The sequence below is a fragment of the Lycorma delicatula genome, chromosome 6, assembly GCF_047948215.1.
Source record: "Lycorma delicatula isolate Av1 chromosome 6, ASM4794821v1, whole genome shotgun sequence".
Lineage (NCBI taxonomy): Eukaryota > Metazoa > Arthropoda > Insecta > Hemiptera > Fulgoridae > Lycorma > Lycorma delicatula.
Genome location: NC_134460.1, coordinates 126,996,439 through 127,015,246, shown reverse-complemented (window position 1 = coordinate 127,015,246; position 18,808 = coordinate 126,996,439). Strand labels below are relative to the sequence as shown.

Here is an 18,808-nt window from a genome sequence, read left to right as displayed (position 1 = left end):
TTTTGGTGGTTTCTTACATAATTTAGCTGGGAAATAGGATAAAAGAAGTCCCATAATTGTAACTTCGATAGGTTTTAAGATATCCGATGTAAAACACAAAATTCAGTGTTGAAATACAAAGTTTTGTAGGTTTGCAATACAACAGCTTTGTTAAAGATTATTAAATGATTACACAATTCAAAATCCCATGAAGAAAACTCGCATGGTGTAGTTGAATCAAATTTCAACAACGATTTTCAGTGGAAATTTTTAGTGGACAAAATCAATAACCAATAGGACCTTTCATGAACAACGTGTCACAAGGAGAAATTATCTGGAATTTTTAAACAATGATTTTCTTAAGGTGCTTGAAAATTTCTCACTGGCAAAACTAATTAAAATGTACTATCAGCTTAATGAAGTACCAACATATTTCACAAACCAAGTAAGACAATTCTTAGATGAAAAATTTGCTGATAAATGTATTGGATGTAGAGTGCCGGTAAATTGGCCACCTAGATCATTGGACCTTACTCCTTTAGATTACTGTTTAATGAAGATAAGAAACGAGAAACAAATGAGAAGAGGGAAATGCAGTTGAAAAGTGCATAGATAGATGTCAATGGTGGAATTTTCAAACATTTATTGCAAATGAATACAGTATAAACCTGAATAATTTTTTTATAAGTTAAATTTTTTTTATAGTAATCTTAAAGTATTTTAATTTTTCAAAATTCTAAATCTATTATACTAAAAACAGCTGTTTTTAATTTGTACAGATTTTTACAGTTATTTTATTATTTCTAACAATACTTAATTTTTGTTTTGGTTTTCATAGACTTTATTACATTATTAAATTACAGAATTAAATTCTCTACAAGTTTTGATAATAAAATTTACACATTTAATAGTCATTTAACAAAGTGATTGTACTTCCAACCTAAAAAAAAAAGAACTTGTTTTTTGTCACTGAATATTTATTTTTTACATTGGATATCATGTAAACTAAGGGGAACACAGTTCTGGGACCTCTTTTATTTTATTTTTCAAGTCAAAAAACATAAGAAACCATCAAGTTTAACTACACATAACAACGCCTTACAAAATTTCAGTACACCTTATTTCACTGGGGGAACTGAAATTCAGGTGAGATTTTTCGCTAGCCGTAACTTGATAACAAAGCATTATTGATAAAAGCGTATTTGTATTAACTTTTTTCCATATTTCAAGCTCTATTATCAGTCTCAAACTACTTCCCTTTCCTCTTGAATCACTTGTATATATGTATGAAATACTTAATATTTTCATACCCCCTTTTACTAAATTTTGATATTTTTAATTAATTATGAGTATGAACAGACAAACTATGTACCAAGAACTACACAAACATACAAGTAAACAGTGAAAATCGTTTACAATATTAACCATAATCACAATATAAATATTATTAATAAAATTATAAGTTTACATTTTTAGGACATAATGCAGACTTTCATAAATCAAGAAGGTAAAAATACACCATTAAAAATAAATTAACTAAATTATAAGTGCAAGAAATGAGTAAATTAATATATACTTGTCTTACTTTTTTTCAGAAGGGATATATTAATTTGTTGGTTTACATTATCTTCCTTGATCTTTTTTTGGCTAGAATATATGTAAAGGACTTAAAAAATATAACCCTAATCAGGTTGCTTTCTCTAACAAAAATTGTGTACCTCCATAGCCAGTGCCTGTGGTAAACAGAATGGTGTCAATTATAGAGCTGGACTTCTGCAGTTTCATTTTGGTGGGCTTGATATATATATATATATATATATATATATAGCTAATAGTATGTTTTACTCAGTAAAAAAGGGAACAAGAAACCACTTAACTCTCACTTTCCTTTTAAGTTTGGTGCAGGATGTTTGTACCTTTGAAAATGGCTATGCCAATTTCAGGGGTGACATATCTCATGTAAGGTCATCTACAGCCTTCTTTTTGGCTTTTTCACCAAACAATTATGCATTTAATAATTTCAGTAATTATTATAAATAGTTAAAGAATTGCATACCATAATTACTATTTGAATATTTTCCAGATGTGTATTTCATTAATAATTTCTCTGTTGCTTGTAATATTCTTTCAGAATTCCATGAATTAGATCTACTATAAGCATCAACCAGATTCTGAATATGTGGTTCCAAAGAAGATGGAGCCCTCAACGGAAGAAACTGACGAATAAAGTGTTGACCAGCACGCCAAATGTTAAGTCTCTCATTATAACCCACACAAAACCCATGACTGCATGGAACACCATCAATAACTGTAAAATGAAACACCAAGAGCTTTTATTATTAATATTAAATACACTAAAATAAATTATAAGAATTGAAATAAACTGAAATAAATATATTTTAGTTCCAATAAACTTGATTTTTTATTTTTTTTTTTACAAAAAAAGTAAAACAGGATAATTGGAGGACAGAGTAATTGTCCAGAGACATAATATAAAAGTGTTACGATTCTAATTATACTGAATGATTTACAAGTAATTAATTTTACGGATTCATCCACAGGAAACAAAATCTAATGGAATAGTTGAATATAAATTTCTGTAGGAAAATGTTTAGGAAAATTTTTTATTCGCTATGTACTCTGAACATATCCTTTGCTAGAAATACTCTAATCTGTGCAAATTGGACACAGGTAAATTGTTATCTAAATAAATAAAATTATAATAGAACTTTACTGATTAAAGTGATTTCAGCTACAACCAAATGTTAATAAATTTTGAATTCAATGCCATTTTTATGGAGAAAAATCAATATTTTAAAGAGTTTTTTGGACAACACTAGTAAAACAAAATAATTTTTCTATATCAACAAATGCATGACTGTGTGTTCGAATTAGGTAAACCCACTATTTTTGAAAATATATCCATCATCAGATCTTTCGAAAATAAACATTGCTGAATTATTAAAAATTTCATGGGTCGTAAAATGAAAACATTAGATGAATAAAAAGTCATATTACCTGTGAAATTCTTTTACATAATTGTATAAGTACATTATTTCAAAGATACAACTCTTTTTTATTCTTTTCTTTAAAGAATTATCTGCAAAATTCATACAGACTTTAATTTTTACACAGCTTTTTATTATCAATAATAAATAAAATAAAAATATCACTTACTGCTTGTTCTTTTTAAAAATTCACATTAGCACTTTTGTGGTGCGCACCACTTCATCAGATGTGTTAAAAATACACTTTCGTAAATACATTGGATGAATAATAATAATTATATGAATTCTACTATTTGTTGAATACATTCATAATATTCAAATTTCACCTGCTCATTTATAATATTAATATCATTTTTTTTATTGTATGAATTTTTTTCAAGATTCTATGTTTTTAATTTATTATTACTTATTTCTAATACTTTTATATCCTGTAAATTTGAAAATATATGTTTGTTGTATTTTATGTAATCTCCTTAGTTTGATTTTTGTTTATTATAATTAAATGACTGTAAGTGTTCCTTAAATCTTTTTTAAATGTTTTATTTGTGAAACCCTATACAGAATTTATTAGTTATTGGTAAAATTAGTTTCCTACACACAGTAGCAACTTTAAAGTAAAATATAATACTAATAGAATAAAAAATAAAGATAAAAATAGCTTAATAATAAATTCAAAAATTTTAAAAACAAAATTAAATTCAAAACATTTAACAATTTTATTAAAAATCTTCTATTTAATTAAAAAATAGTTCAACAATACTGTTTTTATTTAACTTGCTCCAGACATAATTCTTAGTTTTCATTCATCAAGATAACTAAAAAAACTTTTACATATCAAAATGTTTTTTGACTAAATAATCAAATCACTATAACCAAGACAAATTTTATATAAGCTTAAGAATCACTTTTGGTTAATTTAGAAAAGCGAGTTGAAGAAAAAGGAACTAAAATGTCATTTGTATTTCTTAAAAATGTATCTGCGAGTGTAATAGAATGTTTAAGATTTTGCAGATGATAGGACTGAAACTTAAAGAAATAAGAGTTATTTAAAATTTCATAAAAATCAGGTAGCTATAAGAGAAGAAACTGAGAAAAGGCTTACTGCAGAAAAGAAAAAAGTAAGATAAATATGTAGCTTACTCTTTGCTTTTTTTTATTTTTTATACAGAAAATGCAAAAAAGAAAAATTTGAGGGCAGAATAACGCTCCAGAGACAAAAAATAAAAAAAAACATTTGCTAATTATATTAAAATATTTAGAAGTAATGAAAGTTATTGATTCATTGTCGGGAGAAAAATTTAAGTTTATTAGACAGTAAACAAGAGTAAAACATTAGTAATAAAATAAAAGCAGTTGAAATAAAATATTATGACTTCAATTTTAAATAGAATAAAATATAAAATTCTATGGTGGAATTTTTTTATTTTGGATAGTAAAGTTACAAAGGATGGTCAATATGGTTAAATCATAAACCCAGTAGTAGAACTATATGCAGAAAACTTTAGTAGCATCAAATTTAAAATTAAGAATCTTACAGACAGTTATATGATGTGTTATATGGCAGTGAAAACACTGTTAAAGAGGAATGTTGGCAGAATCTCAGAGAAAGAACAAGTTTGATGGGCCATATAGTAGGCATCCAGCATTAATAAATTCAGCTTTAGAAGCAAATGTCTCTACACTTTTTTCTAACATATAAGTAAGCAGTATGTTTAACATAAGAGACAGAAAGGAATAGCGAAGGTGTATCAAACTAATCCCACAACTAATGCACAGAAATCTTCAGTTTGTTTGTAACTAGAAATGACTAAATGATCTCTTTGTATACAACAATAATTTTTAGTTTATATATTATTAAAATATCTTGTAAACTAAACTTACTAGAGCCATTTTGAATTCCATATATAATACAGTCTTTGTCTAAATGACAAGTTGGTTCTGAAATGCCAACATCATCAACATCCGACAACTTTAATGTATTGCCAACTAAAACAAACTGTTGACGACGAAGATCATGCATTGCTAAAGAACCAAGAGGAGAATGAGCAAAATGATGTAGTATTCTAGCCACACCAAGTGCAAGCTGTAAAAAAAAAATCACAACATATTTTCCAATGAAAACGAAATAAACATTACTTGAGATTATTAAATATACATTATAATTATTAACATTACATTATGAGAACTAAGCTTAATTACAAAAAAATATTTTATTCTTTTTAAATATTATTTTTTATAATGTCTGCATAGTTTGTTTTTTGCATATTATTAACGTGTGTACTGGTGTAATTATCATATTCCTCAAAGTTTACTCTAATCACAAATGTTACCCAACAATTTTAGGAAATTACATCATAATTTTGAATTATTTACACATGTCTAAACAAACTTCTACAAATTACTTTTTGTAAACAAAATGAGGTACAATTATTATTACTTTTTTTTACTAGGTTTATATGCACAAAATACATCATATTTCTTGAACATTTAACAACAAGACCATATTATCCACGTATTAATGATATGAAAAGATACTAACATTCATACATACATTTAAAAACTTCTTTGACCTAAAAAGATAACAAATGTACCAACTTAAGCAGTATAAACACAAACATTTGAAGGTTTCTTCAATAAAACTAAAAATCACCCCATCAATCCAAGGTCGTTAAGGAAACAAGAATAGAAATTGAGATTACACTAATCTTGCTATCTAATTGAAAGTTTCCGGATAAATGAACTTAAACAAAGAGAAAACTCTTGCAAGATCTTCTGAAGGCACAGCACATAATGTGAAAGTGAATGGTTAATCATTCTTAATACTCTTTTTTAAGTTTACCACATTGCATCATGCTTATCAATTAGTCACATTAAATTACATTATAACCATGTAATTTATTTGAATTCTTCTTATCTGGACATCTGGCTAATCCTTTCTTTTTCCTGTTTAGTCGGCGGGAATTCCATTCAGGTATTACTTCAGAGAATGAATGAGGATATATGTGAGTGTAAATGAAGTGTAGTCTTGTACAGTCTCAGTTTGACCATTCCCGAGATTTGGTTAACTGAAACCCAACCACCAAAGAACATTGGTATCTGCAATCTAGTATTCAAATCCATATAAAATGCGTTCATTACTAGACCAACCCTGAAGATATCTGGATAATCCCGGATGACTCAGTAATGAGATGTATTAAACATACATTCTTTTTAATGAAGATTCATAACCCATTTCTCTCATTTCTTAAATTTATACTTTTCATAATTTTTGATTAGAAAGTGAAGGACACAATATGCCATAAGGCCTATTATTAAGGACCTTGTAGCCCATAAGTTAGTGAATGTGAGTGTGTGTGTGTGTGTGTGTGTGTGTGTGTGTGTGTGTGTACAGAAAAAAGCTGTTAGAAACTGCAAAGGCAACCCACCGGGTTGGTCTAGTGGTGAACGAGTCTTCCCTAATCAGCTGATTTGGAAGTTGAGAGTTCCAGCGTTCAAGTACTAGTAAAGTCAATTATTTTTACACAGATTTGAATAATAGATCGTGGATACCAGTGTTCTTTGGTGGTTGGGTTTCAATTAACCACATATCTCAGGAATGGTCAACCTGAGACTGTGCAAGACTACACTTCATTTACACACATACATATCATCCTCTGAAGTATTATCTAAACGGTAATTACCGAAGGCTAAACAGGAAAAAGAAAAAAAGAAACTGCAAAGGCAGACTGAATTCACCCATCCTTCCTTCAAATAAATACTAATGACAAAGTAATCATATTACATGCTTATTTCTTATTTTATAAACCTATATTCTCCTAAACTGATTAATCTAAAATTAAAATAAAGTTTGAATTTATTATTATATACAAAACGTATGACTCTTGAATTGCCCAAACTTTTATCTATCTGGATCTCATCCAGTCTTATCTAGTACAATTTAACAGTTTTATGATGCTGTATATTAATTTATGAGATTATTTTTATATAACCTATATAAATAACACAAAATAAGTTAGATCTAAAATTCGAAATTTATTTTAATACATAAAAACTAAACTACTCCATTTTTAACATAAATATATTGATAAAAAATCTGAGATATAACATACATTACAAAATCAATATAAATTAGTTAATACTATCATAAAGGTCAGGAAATAAATAATAATGTTTCCATAATAATATATAATTAAAATCAATTCTGACCTGTAATCTATGTTCCCATGATAACTGTAGTAGTTTCACAATATCTAAAGGGTCACCAAGTTCAGTAGCAATAACAACTGGTCCGACAGCATCTGGGACACAAGATCCAATAACCTGTAAAATAAATTCAAAATTCTATATTTACTAATAAATCAAATTAAAATTGTAAAATGAAGGGAAAATGTTTTTTTTTTTTACTGTAATAACAATTAAAAAAAATAAATTATTGTTAATTTAACTTACTATAATGAATTTGTTGAAAGAAGTGGTTGTGATTGAAGTCAATGACTGTCTACACCTACAAGAACAATCATTTCTAGAGGGCAAGTTATTTATAGAAATCTGAATATAAACTTGCACAACTATCAAAACAAGATTTTTAATGTTATGTATTCTTTATTGAAAAAGAATATGTTAATACAACTCAAATTGCTTTCTAAGTAATAAAATGTAATTTTTCATTTCAGTTCAATTTTATCCTTGATTAGACAAATGTTCTATTCGTCTAATATCATACACAGATGTGCAAGTTAGTTCAAGGTATCATCATGCTCAATCACCTATTTATAATCTCACATAATTCATTTAAAATTATATTAAAATGTATTCTTTCATAAAAATAATATTAATTTGTTACAAATTAATTTTCAGTTGAAATTTCTAAATGAATTATATAGCATATGAAACCCCTTACTGGTGTTTAAATTCAGAACTTTCTAAATGAAGGGCAGCGCTACTACCACAGTGACTTAGAGAAGAACAATTATAAGTTTAGTTACCGACTTAAAATCAGAGGTTTAAGAAATTATAATTTTTCTATTGATATATATTTTTATTGTGATCAGGTGACAAATATTTACTTATAAATGTTAATATTTTACAGAAATGTCATTAACGGCAATTTATGTAATTTATAAATTAACTACATAACAAAACCACAAAAATTAATTTTCGAAAATGGATTATCATATAAAATACAGCTCATAATGGTATCTGATATATTTAGATAAAATTTTACAGATTTGATATAATTATCAAATCGTAAAATATATGATGAATCAAAAAAAAAAAGAAAAGTTAAGCCATATACGTTCTAATGAACAGAATTATAATTCACATGTATATATACAAGCTGTTAATAAAAAAAAAAATGTAAACTCCTTTTGTGTACAGACATATATAAAAAATTATTCGAAGATAATAGCAATAGGCGGTTAAAATAATATTACAAATTTTTCAAAATTTTTAAAAACTTGCTTTATACTTTTTAGTAATACTTTAATAAAATTATTATCCATATATTGCATGAGTTTATTTATTAGGTTAATTTGAATTTCAAAAGATAACATCATATTTTGAAATTTCTAATATATTAATAAAATATCAAATAAATTTTCAATCAACCATTTACTATAAAAAGTAACGAAATAATGACGTTTTTTCATAGTGAAGTCTTTATTTCATTTACTTAATTAAATTATTAATTAAGGAACTGTCTCAAAATACTACCCACCAAAAATCATCTGAATATACAGTATTTCTAAAATGGTGGACTGTCTATATTTTTTCCGATTCTACTTGTAAAACTAAACAAAAAATATCCTTAGAAAAAATTGAAAATTCTCCTTCGTTCTCCCACTGTCCACCATTTTGTTATTTTTATATAAAAATTTATATCTCGAGTTCGGATAGACAAATCACATTTATATTTGGTAAGCGTCTTTGTAATAAAATTAGAAAAAAATTACGACTTAAATACCTTCGCAAATTACAAAATGGCGGCCATGTTTATTTTTCAATCCGTTATTATCTTCATAAATTAAGTTTTTTTTTTATAACCTCCGAATCCACCATTAGGCATAATTCAGAGGATGAGATGAATGATTTGTAGCGTCTGTGAAAAATGCCATGCCTGACCGGGATTCGAACCCGGGATCTCCGGATGAAAGGCCGAGACGCTACCACTTGCGCCACAGAGGCCGATATAAATATGTTTTATCAAAATGCATTTTTTTATTAAAACATTAAGTCTTTTATTTTGAAAAAATTACATTTTATTTTTTTAAATCGGTTAACAATTAGTTGAATTACGGCAGAAATCGATGTTGTAATTTTGTGTTTGTTTTCATGTCTTTCACTTTACGTTTAATTCGATTAAATATTAATTGGTTTTATTTATTGTTATTTCTAGTAATGTAAATTAGTATCAAATTAAGTAATAATTTTCTCACAATAATGTGATGACGAAATGTTGTCAAATTCGAAATCACAAAAACTAACAACGTACCAAGTTTTTGTCATTTTTTAATGTGAAACGGCTATCGGATTTGTCATCTGCGACCCCCAAAACCCCGCATAGCTGTTTTGCAGATTTTGCAATTTTTTTTACATCCGCACCCTTAATTTAGCCCCGTATGGAAGGATGTTTACAAAAAAAGTAATAGTGGAATATTGTATTGTCACCCACCCGACCTTAGCAACTGTCCAAAATTTCATCAGTAGTTAATGTCAGGAAGTGTGTTAAATTAAGGATGCTAGATTTGAGGACAAACATGAAAAAAAAAACATTATACTATAAGAAAAGCAAGTAATTACAAATGATAATTAAGACGGACCGAACTAAATTTTAAACGCAATATCTTATTTTAAACTTAGGTCAAAACATTTTTAGCAAAAAATTGAATTGAAAATACAATAAGAAACGAAAAGAAAGTTAATGTTTTTAACTACGCGTATAAAATTAAAATATTAAAAGAAAGATAACAAATTAAATAAATCTGTTAATAGAAAAAAATACATAAAAAATGTATAAATTTTATTGACTTAAATCTTTCTGGACGAAAATAGGGTACTAAAAAAGAATGAATTAAAAAAGAGAAAGAAAAGAGCAGATGATTTTTAAGATAAAAATAAGAGAGTATAAAATAAGATTGTCGAGTAGTATAGTGTGGGATGATATGAAATAGAACGGCAAGGGAAATAGGGTGTGGGTCGGTATTATAGTAAGATAGGTCCTCTTGAATGAATTTACACTTTAGTTCTTCTGATCGATAGATGGCACGGTTGCTATGGAAGCTATGCGTTGTCAAGGTGTTCCACTACTCCAACCATCTACCCTCTCGAACAACAATATACCCGTCGCTATAGAGTTGTGACAACATAAGTGAGAGAGAAAAAGAACTATGGAATGAAAAGTAAAGAAGAAATAAAAAGATGACAGTAGTCTCACAATAATTCATTATTTCGTGTGGTCGTCTTCTATGTTTGAATTCATAAGATACGTAACGCCTATCTACAAAACTCATAATATTTTATTGTTCTTTTCTCCCCTACATAAAACATAAAGTTCAAGGGTGTGTATCTGTAGTAAAAGAGGAAGTGACAAATTTTTATCATCTGTCACTCAGATTACTATTACTAATCTACAGTTATTTTCACATTCATGACAACGAAATTTAATAAACATTATTATTATGATATAATCGGTTAATTTATTATTATTTTTTTTAAATATCTCATAATCGGAATAATATAATAAAAAGATGACAGATAAAAGATAAAAAAGAAATTTTCCTTTTTTTTAAATTTTAAAATTAGCTCAAGTTATGTTTATACAATAATTTCAGTTAGACTCAATAAATAATAAAAAAAAAATTACAATGAAATTGTAAACTGTACGGTAAGAGTCTCGCACATATCATTTCTTCCGCTCAAAAAACAAAAATTTCTGTAATATAAATAAAACTGTTTTTTAACAAAACGATACTGATATCAATAAAGGTAAGACACTACTACATTTATAATATCAAAATCGTTTATTAATTTAGAATTTTCTTTAAAAAAAAAAATATATGTAATGGACAATAGATAAACAATAATGGATAATAAAACTATGTTTAAGCGTTACATATAATAAGAAAAAAATAAAATAAAAATTTATTACAAAACTCTTACCGACCCGATTTTATTTATTAAACAACGAATAATCATAAGAATTGTATTATTTCTGTAAATGTGATATGTATTACATATAAATTAAATCGGGCCGATAAGAGTTTTATAACAAATTTTTATTTTATTTTTTTCTTATTATATGAAACGCTTAAACATTGTGTATTATTTATTATTGTATAACTATTGTTTATTATATATATTTAACATGTATTTTTTTTAAATAAAATTCTAAATTAATAACAGATTTTGATAATAGGAATGTAGTGTCTTACCTTTTTTGACATTAGTATCGTTTTGTTAAAAACAGTTTTATTTATATTATAGAAATTTTTGTTTTTTGAGCGAAAGAAATATCTGTGAGACACCGTACGGTTTACAATTTTATTGTAATTTTTTGGATATCACTGTGTTTTGTTAGATTATTCTTTTATTTTTTCTACGAATTACTAATTGTTATCTTATGGACTTATAAAATCCATTGCCTTAGAACAAACAAATTTAATTTCACGACCAATCTTTTTTGTGGATAAGTCATATCATTCACTTCACACCACATTTTTCCTTTTTTAATAAAACTAGTATAATGACCTTTACGAATCGAAAATCAGTGATGCAATTATTACTTTGTAAGTAATAAGTACACTTAATTTTTATAAGTTTTCAACCGAAGGTCCCGGGTTCGAATCCCGGTCAGGCATGGCATTTTCACACACACTACAAATCATTCATCTCATCCTCTGAAGCATTTTGATTTTACCAATCGAATTTATTTCTATTTTATTTATTCCTTTTTTAATAAAACTAGTACAATCTGTTGTAAACTATTGCTTTTATTTTTTTTTTTTTTAAGAAGTGAAGGGAATTAACTTTCTTCTTTGACGTTAGTTGGCTTAATTGGGAGTTTCAGAATGAATAGGCCTAGGTACAGAAAATTTACAAAATTCCCGAACGTTTCTAATATTTACGTATTTCTGTAATTCTTATTAACAGATTTAAGTTTTTAAAGAAATATATTACTCTATATAAGTGCACTGAGCACGAAAATTAGTTAATAAAAATCAAACTGTACTAACTTTAAAAACCACAAACTCTGAAAAATAAAAAGATAAACTATAATTATATTGCACAGCTGATATTAATGAAATTTTACTACTCAAATAATACTCAATGAACTTCACTACTAAACGAAATAAATTTTCTACTATAAAACTGTTATGATAGAAATTGAATTGTTACACCAGAATTAGTTTTGTTGAAAACTGTAGTTTACAAAAGTTGAAAATTTATTTTTCGGGTACACAAAAATAAAAATCGCTCGGGCAGTGCATTAAAAAGATATATAAATAGGATTCTAACCTAAAGGAAAATTTAAAGCAAAAGTTTATGCTCCAGATCTCCATACATAAAACACCTGTTAAATAAAGCAATAACTGGAGAGACGCTTTGGTGGAGCTTTTTTACAACTAATAAGATAATTGTAACAAAAATGAACTGAATTTTTATGAAGAGAAGCGCTGAATATCTTCAAAGTTACTTAAAAAAATCATACACGAGTGATATATATAATCTTTTAAGTTTGCTCTTAATGGAATGCATCATAACAGAGAAATATTGTAAAATAATTTTTTACCTATACAGATTAGGACCGTACAAAGTAAAACTTTAGGTTCAATGTTCAGTAAATAACTCAATTTAGATTAAGATAAATATATTCTGCTAGTTTCATAAAAATTATTTCACTGTTTTTTAAATGAAATCGTAAAAATTGATAGAAAGATATACAAAAAAAAATTGGAAAAAATTCTTAAAATAACAACTAAATTAGCGGGCAACACAAATAAAAACAGAACTTTTTAAATAAAAAAGCAATAAATCCGAAGCAGGAAGACGCGAACATTATATATAAATTAATTGATACGTGTACATATAATTTGTAGACGGTTATTTCTAAACATGAATTATTGACAGCGTTAACTAATACAGTTAAGGATGATGCATAATATAACAGACAACTAAATTGAAACAGATGTTATTTACGTTTTCAAACGCAGTTAACATAGAGATAAAGCTAACTGACACACATTCATCAACGCAGTACACTTTGTAGAACGAAAATTAATCAATTACTGGCAGTAGAAGAGAGAAGTGTTGTTAGAAATAATAGTAGTACTAATACATTAAAGTTGTGACATGACAGTTGGTAACCCTGATTTATAACCCATGTCAATAACATGACACAAGTGAATGTGAATGTAATAGTGATAGAAATTGTACAATGAATTACCAGAACTGTACGACAACAATGATGTACCTACTCTTCCTTTAACAATGAATCCACCACACATATACACATTATACAGCTTACTAGTTCAGCCCAAATAATGATGTACATTGAACGCTTTTTCCATCAGAACAATACGTTCCTTTAAGGGTAAATATAATCTAAATCAATCTAACCTACTTTTAATTTGCATTCTTTTTTCGTCACAGTTTTTGATAAACATATTTAAAATAGTAATATTGCCTGGATTTTATTTTTCATAAGAGTGTCGGATTTTATTTTATCTTTATGAAAAAATAAATTCAAGATTCTTTAGCGGTGTGATTAAAATTATTTAAAGTGAGATTTTTCTATAAAATGATATACAAAAAGATACGTAAATACTGTCTATGTTCGTCTGTGTGTGTTTGCTCGCGAGTTTATGTATGTTTTCAAGATCACACACATATTCAGTTGTGGAAATTGTTCAGTTGTGATAAAAGATTCAAAATAAAACATGTAAGATATAGGTTGCATTATAATATGAGATAATGCACAATAGCCACAATACAACCACTGGCTTGCGGATGATATTTTAACCCTACATGGCACAGAACGTATAAACGCAGTGTGGTCGTAGTCAATAAAGAAGTGGATGCAAAAGAGATGTGGGAGTCTTTCTATTTAAACAAACCTTGTTTAGACCGCCAGCAGCTATATACATAACACACGCGCGCGTACACACAAACACACTCATGCACGATAAATATAAGGACGGCAGACTAGTTCGTTTGCTACGTGAAAAACGACCAACCTTGCCTCGCTTTGCTTTTTCTTCCTTCTGTATGCAAACAACCACACTCGTCTCGACAACACCGCTCTTGCCCGTACCTTCTTTACAGTCTCTTACCTTACTACAACCAATCTTAAGTCTATAACCTCAGCACTGTTTTTATTCATGGCATTAAATTTTCTTTTCTACCGAACCGAACTATATATGCAATGCAATCTACTCCCAAGTATGTATATTTTATTTACTTCCAAAAATAAAAACTCAAAACACATTTAATAATAGGTTTTCTAATCTTCATATCAACAAATAAATTTCATACCGTCAAAGAATTTACAAAGATGAAGAAATACGAAAGAAAAGAAATACGAAAGCTCTTTCCTTTCCTTTTAATGAAAAGGAATCGAATGAACTGCAATTATAAAACAAATTTATTATTTAGATACGTTTTCGTAAACTTACAGGTTACAAAAGGTTAATCATAAGATCACCATGTTAACACCGTTTCTCTAAATAATCAATTACTTTTATTAAAATTATTTATTTATTTGTCTTTGTATTGATAGAAAGAGTTATAGCATAGTATTTAATTCTAACAAAAATCCTGACAGTATTTTTAATTCTAAATACAATAAGAATTTTTAAAGTTGTTATGCCAAGATAACCCCATCTGCCTATTTATCGGATTCAGAAACATAATTTTTTTTCCTTCTGTCGAACCACATTTTCCTCATTTCATCAATACTATTGGGTATATATTTATTTATACAGCAATTTTTGGCTGTGTCGAGTTAATAGTAGCGATGTTTAGTGAAGTATTCCATGAAACATTACTTTCTTAAATCCTGTTTCTTAAGTAATAGAATAATATAGCGACAAAAACGTCCATAATAAGCAGCAGAAAAAAAACATTTAGTTACGCCAATTTTGATATTAATTTTTTGCAAGTTTGCTTTAAGATAATCTATTATTTATTTCAACGAAGATTTTTTAAAGAGTTCATTCAACGGCTTTAGATGGAAATAAGTTTGTTAAGAGTAGACAATTATCTAAGATGGTTAAATCTCCTTCACGATTTCCATTTTTTGTCAATACGGTATATCTTCATCAGAACCTGTGTCTTTATTCTCATAATTAAATTCTCTAAAAGCTTTGATAATAAAATTTAGCCGTTCAGTTATTTGACATATTATTAATAATAATATGTAATTTAACGAAGTTATTGCACTTCAAACCTAAAAGAAAACCTGTTTTTTATCAACTAATTTTTTTTTTTACATCCTTATTCGAAGTGAATGATGTATTGTGATCGCGAAAAATGTCGGTTTTCAGATTCCAACGGAAATATCCATTTTGACTAGTTTCGGCGTGACGTCTGTTCGTACGAACCCATGTATCTCGCATAACTCAAAAACGATTAGTCGTAGGACATTAAAATTTTGGATTTTAAGACTGTTGTAACAACATCTAGTTGTGCACCTCCCCTTTTGATTGCAATAGACTGAACCAAAAATGTCCAAAAAAAGCCCAAAATCCATAAGCGGTACTTATTTTCATTGGTTATAGTATTCCAGAGTTATAGCCAAATAAAATTTTAATTAATGAAATATTTGTATATTAGGATAAGGTACATCGGTTCGAATCAGACTTTGTCTTTTTTTTTAACTTTTTTTCATTTAAATATATTGATTTATTAATAATTATTAACCTCCGATTGTAAAAAGAAATTGTATCGATAATAATAATAAAATGAAACTATTAGAAGTTGTTAATGAAATTAAATTTTATGTACTTTCATTTTTTAAACAATGTCTATATGTAATTTAATAGGCGTGCAAGGAAGTCATGTGGTGTCCACATTAGATTTTTTATGTTGGATATCATAAAAAATACGGGTGATACAGTTACGGATCTGTTTTATTAGATTTTTCAGGTCAAAAACATAAGAAACCATCAAGTTTACCCCTTACATAAAGCCTTAAAAATTTCAATATGACCTTTTTTTTACCGGAAGAACTGAAATCCGGGCGAAATTTTTCGATTAACTCGATAGCAAAGCGTTTTCGAACAGTTTGTATGAACGTTTTCCTTATTTCAAGGTCTAGGATCAGTTTCCAAATTACTTCCTTTACCTGAATAACTTTCTTATATAACCCATCTACTTTGAAAATCCTTTCATCAGCAGACAAGTAAATGATTTATTCCGGTCGGTAGATAATAATACAATATATATATTATGCAATAATAAACTATTCAGGAATGGGTAGTTATGCTACTCCACAGATAAAAAAAAGAACTGTACCAGCATTTCTCACGGTTAACCTTGATCAGAACAGCTTCAAAAAAAATAAACTATTAATTATAAAATAAAAATTAAATGTGATTGAAATTCATATCAGCAATTTCAAAAAATACATGAAATAATAGTAAATTAAACATGTAATATATTAAATTAAATAAATGAAATTCAGTAAATGTTAACAATTATTATTTGAACAAAATTATATACGTACACGTTTAACGAAATGTAGAAAATTCTGTTTTTTTTTTTTAATTTTTTAATTGCTGCTATTTAAAACTCATCTATTGCGTAAAATTCTTTTCTGTAAAAGATAATCTTTAAATTTTATTTTTTGAAACATGTTTTTATAATTTTTGATAAAGTAAATAGGATATTTACTATTTTACTATTACTTAAGACGAATAATCGGCGAGAAAAAAATGTAAAACAGATAAAAATAAAAATATTAGAAAAAATCTGTTTGAAAATAAATCAATCCTAAAAATATTTTAGTGAGCGAATGATGAATATTTCAGCGAATATTATTCTATATTTTAATTGGCTAATGAGTTTCCAGTTTGAATGTATAAAATATACATGTGGTTTGTAAAGCACACCGTTGAAATATTAAGTTCACTATTAATATTCTTACGTTATATCTAAGTATAATACGTATATGTGAACCGGCATTTTATTCATATGAAATTTAATTTCTAACAAAAACTAATATGAATGACTTTGTAGTATCAAAAAGAACGAGTTCGAACTTCGGGATTAAAATATATATATATATCTGATGAGAAGAAACTAATCCATTGAGCTGATACTGATATACGTATGTTAAAATACAAAGGAACTTTTGTGATAGAGTTAGGATAAAGAAGGAAAGAGAAGGAAATGGAGAAGAATGATCAGAAAAAGTGAAAGCTACGTTGGTAGAAATAAAAATGTAGCAAATCTACTTCAATCGCAATTCAAATTGAAATATGAGGTAGAAGGTAATGTTGGTACGTATTTATGTACATGCGTTGGTGTGTTTGAAACTGAATAAATTTTGACTGGATAAACCGATTTTGATAACATTTTTTACAGAGACAAAATCGTATATATGGATCAAGTTTTTGGTAAAATTTTGGGAGTCGATATATCTAGGAGGTAAAGGGGTTTTTTGGGGTCAATTTTCTCAAAATTATGCAAACATAACCCCACTTTATATTAACATTTATTTTATTTATATACGTCCATGCTTCTCACCAATTTAAAAAAAAAAAAATTGCCCCAAAATTCCTCCCTTCCACAAAAATTGAAAAAAGCTATATTTTTATTTATGCATATTTTTTAACTGATTTTTTTTGTTGTTGTTATCTTCCTAGGCATAGCAGCAGTGCAAGCAACTCCAAAAAAAATACTTTTGAGGGCAATACTGGGGTGGGGGAACCTATCAAAGTTTAAAAATATCGATTTTTTTTTAATTTTTCAAAACTTTTTTGTGTTTATTTAAAGTTTTAGTAATAATACTACAATAAAATTTCATCATAATTCACCCCCTCCCAAAAAAAATATAAGGTAACTTTTTATTGGTTGTACACTTTTTACTGGAATTTTTTTTTGTTTCTTCTATATTGTATTCTAATATTGTAAACGAAGAAAAATCAAAAGGTGACTTTGGGGATAAAGGAAGAGAAAAAAATAAAATACCGAGTTTTGAAATTTTAAAACGTTTGTTGTTTATTTAAACGTGTAATGATAATTTTACAATAAAACTTCATCATAAATTACTCCCACTCTAATTAAGAAATCTTAGGTAATTTTTTTCATGTATAATTATTTTTCCACTACATAAGAATAAATAACCAACGTCAGGAAAGTATTACAACTTTGTTGTCATATTTTTATTATTATTATTTGCATATGGTAATTTTACTTTGTTTTAAATATATACTGGACTATATATAACCTGTACACGTTTTTATAGTTAAGAAAACAGAGTAAACATTGAAGCATTAAACTAAACAAGTCGTAAAATTTATAACATAGCTGAATAAACAATTTTAAATTTATTCTACAAAATTTATGAGAGAATAAATTCTTTATAAAAAATAAAACAGTAGGAAAAAATATAAAAGCTTGTGGAAGTTTCTTAACTACTTTATTATCTAAACAATAACAGTTTTTTCTACTTCTTATTGCCAGCAGCATGTGCAATCTGTTTCTTTTAACCCCTGTTTTGAAATAACTTTTAGATTATTTATGGAACAGCACAATAGCGTAATAGAATACAACTAGAATGTATTTTACATCCAGTAACAACCATAAAAATAAGTTAACGT

At 27.1% G+C, this 18,808-nt stretch overlaps 1 protein-coding gene across 1 annotated transcript in view; it reads right to left on the bottom strand.

Annotated features, from left to right (window-relative positions):
• LOC142326208 (extracellular tyrosine-protein kinase PKDCC-like) overlaps positions 1-18,808 on the bottom strand; it is a 108,336-nt gene that overhangs the window by 8,628 nt on the left and 80,900 nt on the right. The window contains exons 3-5 of the mRNA XM_075368493.1: positions 7,194-7,307; positions 4,869-5,070; positions 2,036-2,287 (exon numbers count right to left, since the gene is read on the bottom strand). Of these exons, the coding sequence (XP_075224608.1) occupies positions 2,036-2,287; positions 4,869-5,070; positions 7,194-7,307 (568 nt within the window). The remainder of the gene's footprint in view (positions 1-2,035; positions 2,288-4,868; positions 5,071-7,193; positions 7,308-18,808) is intronic.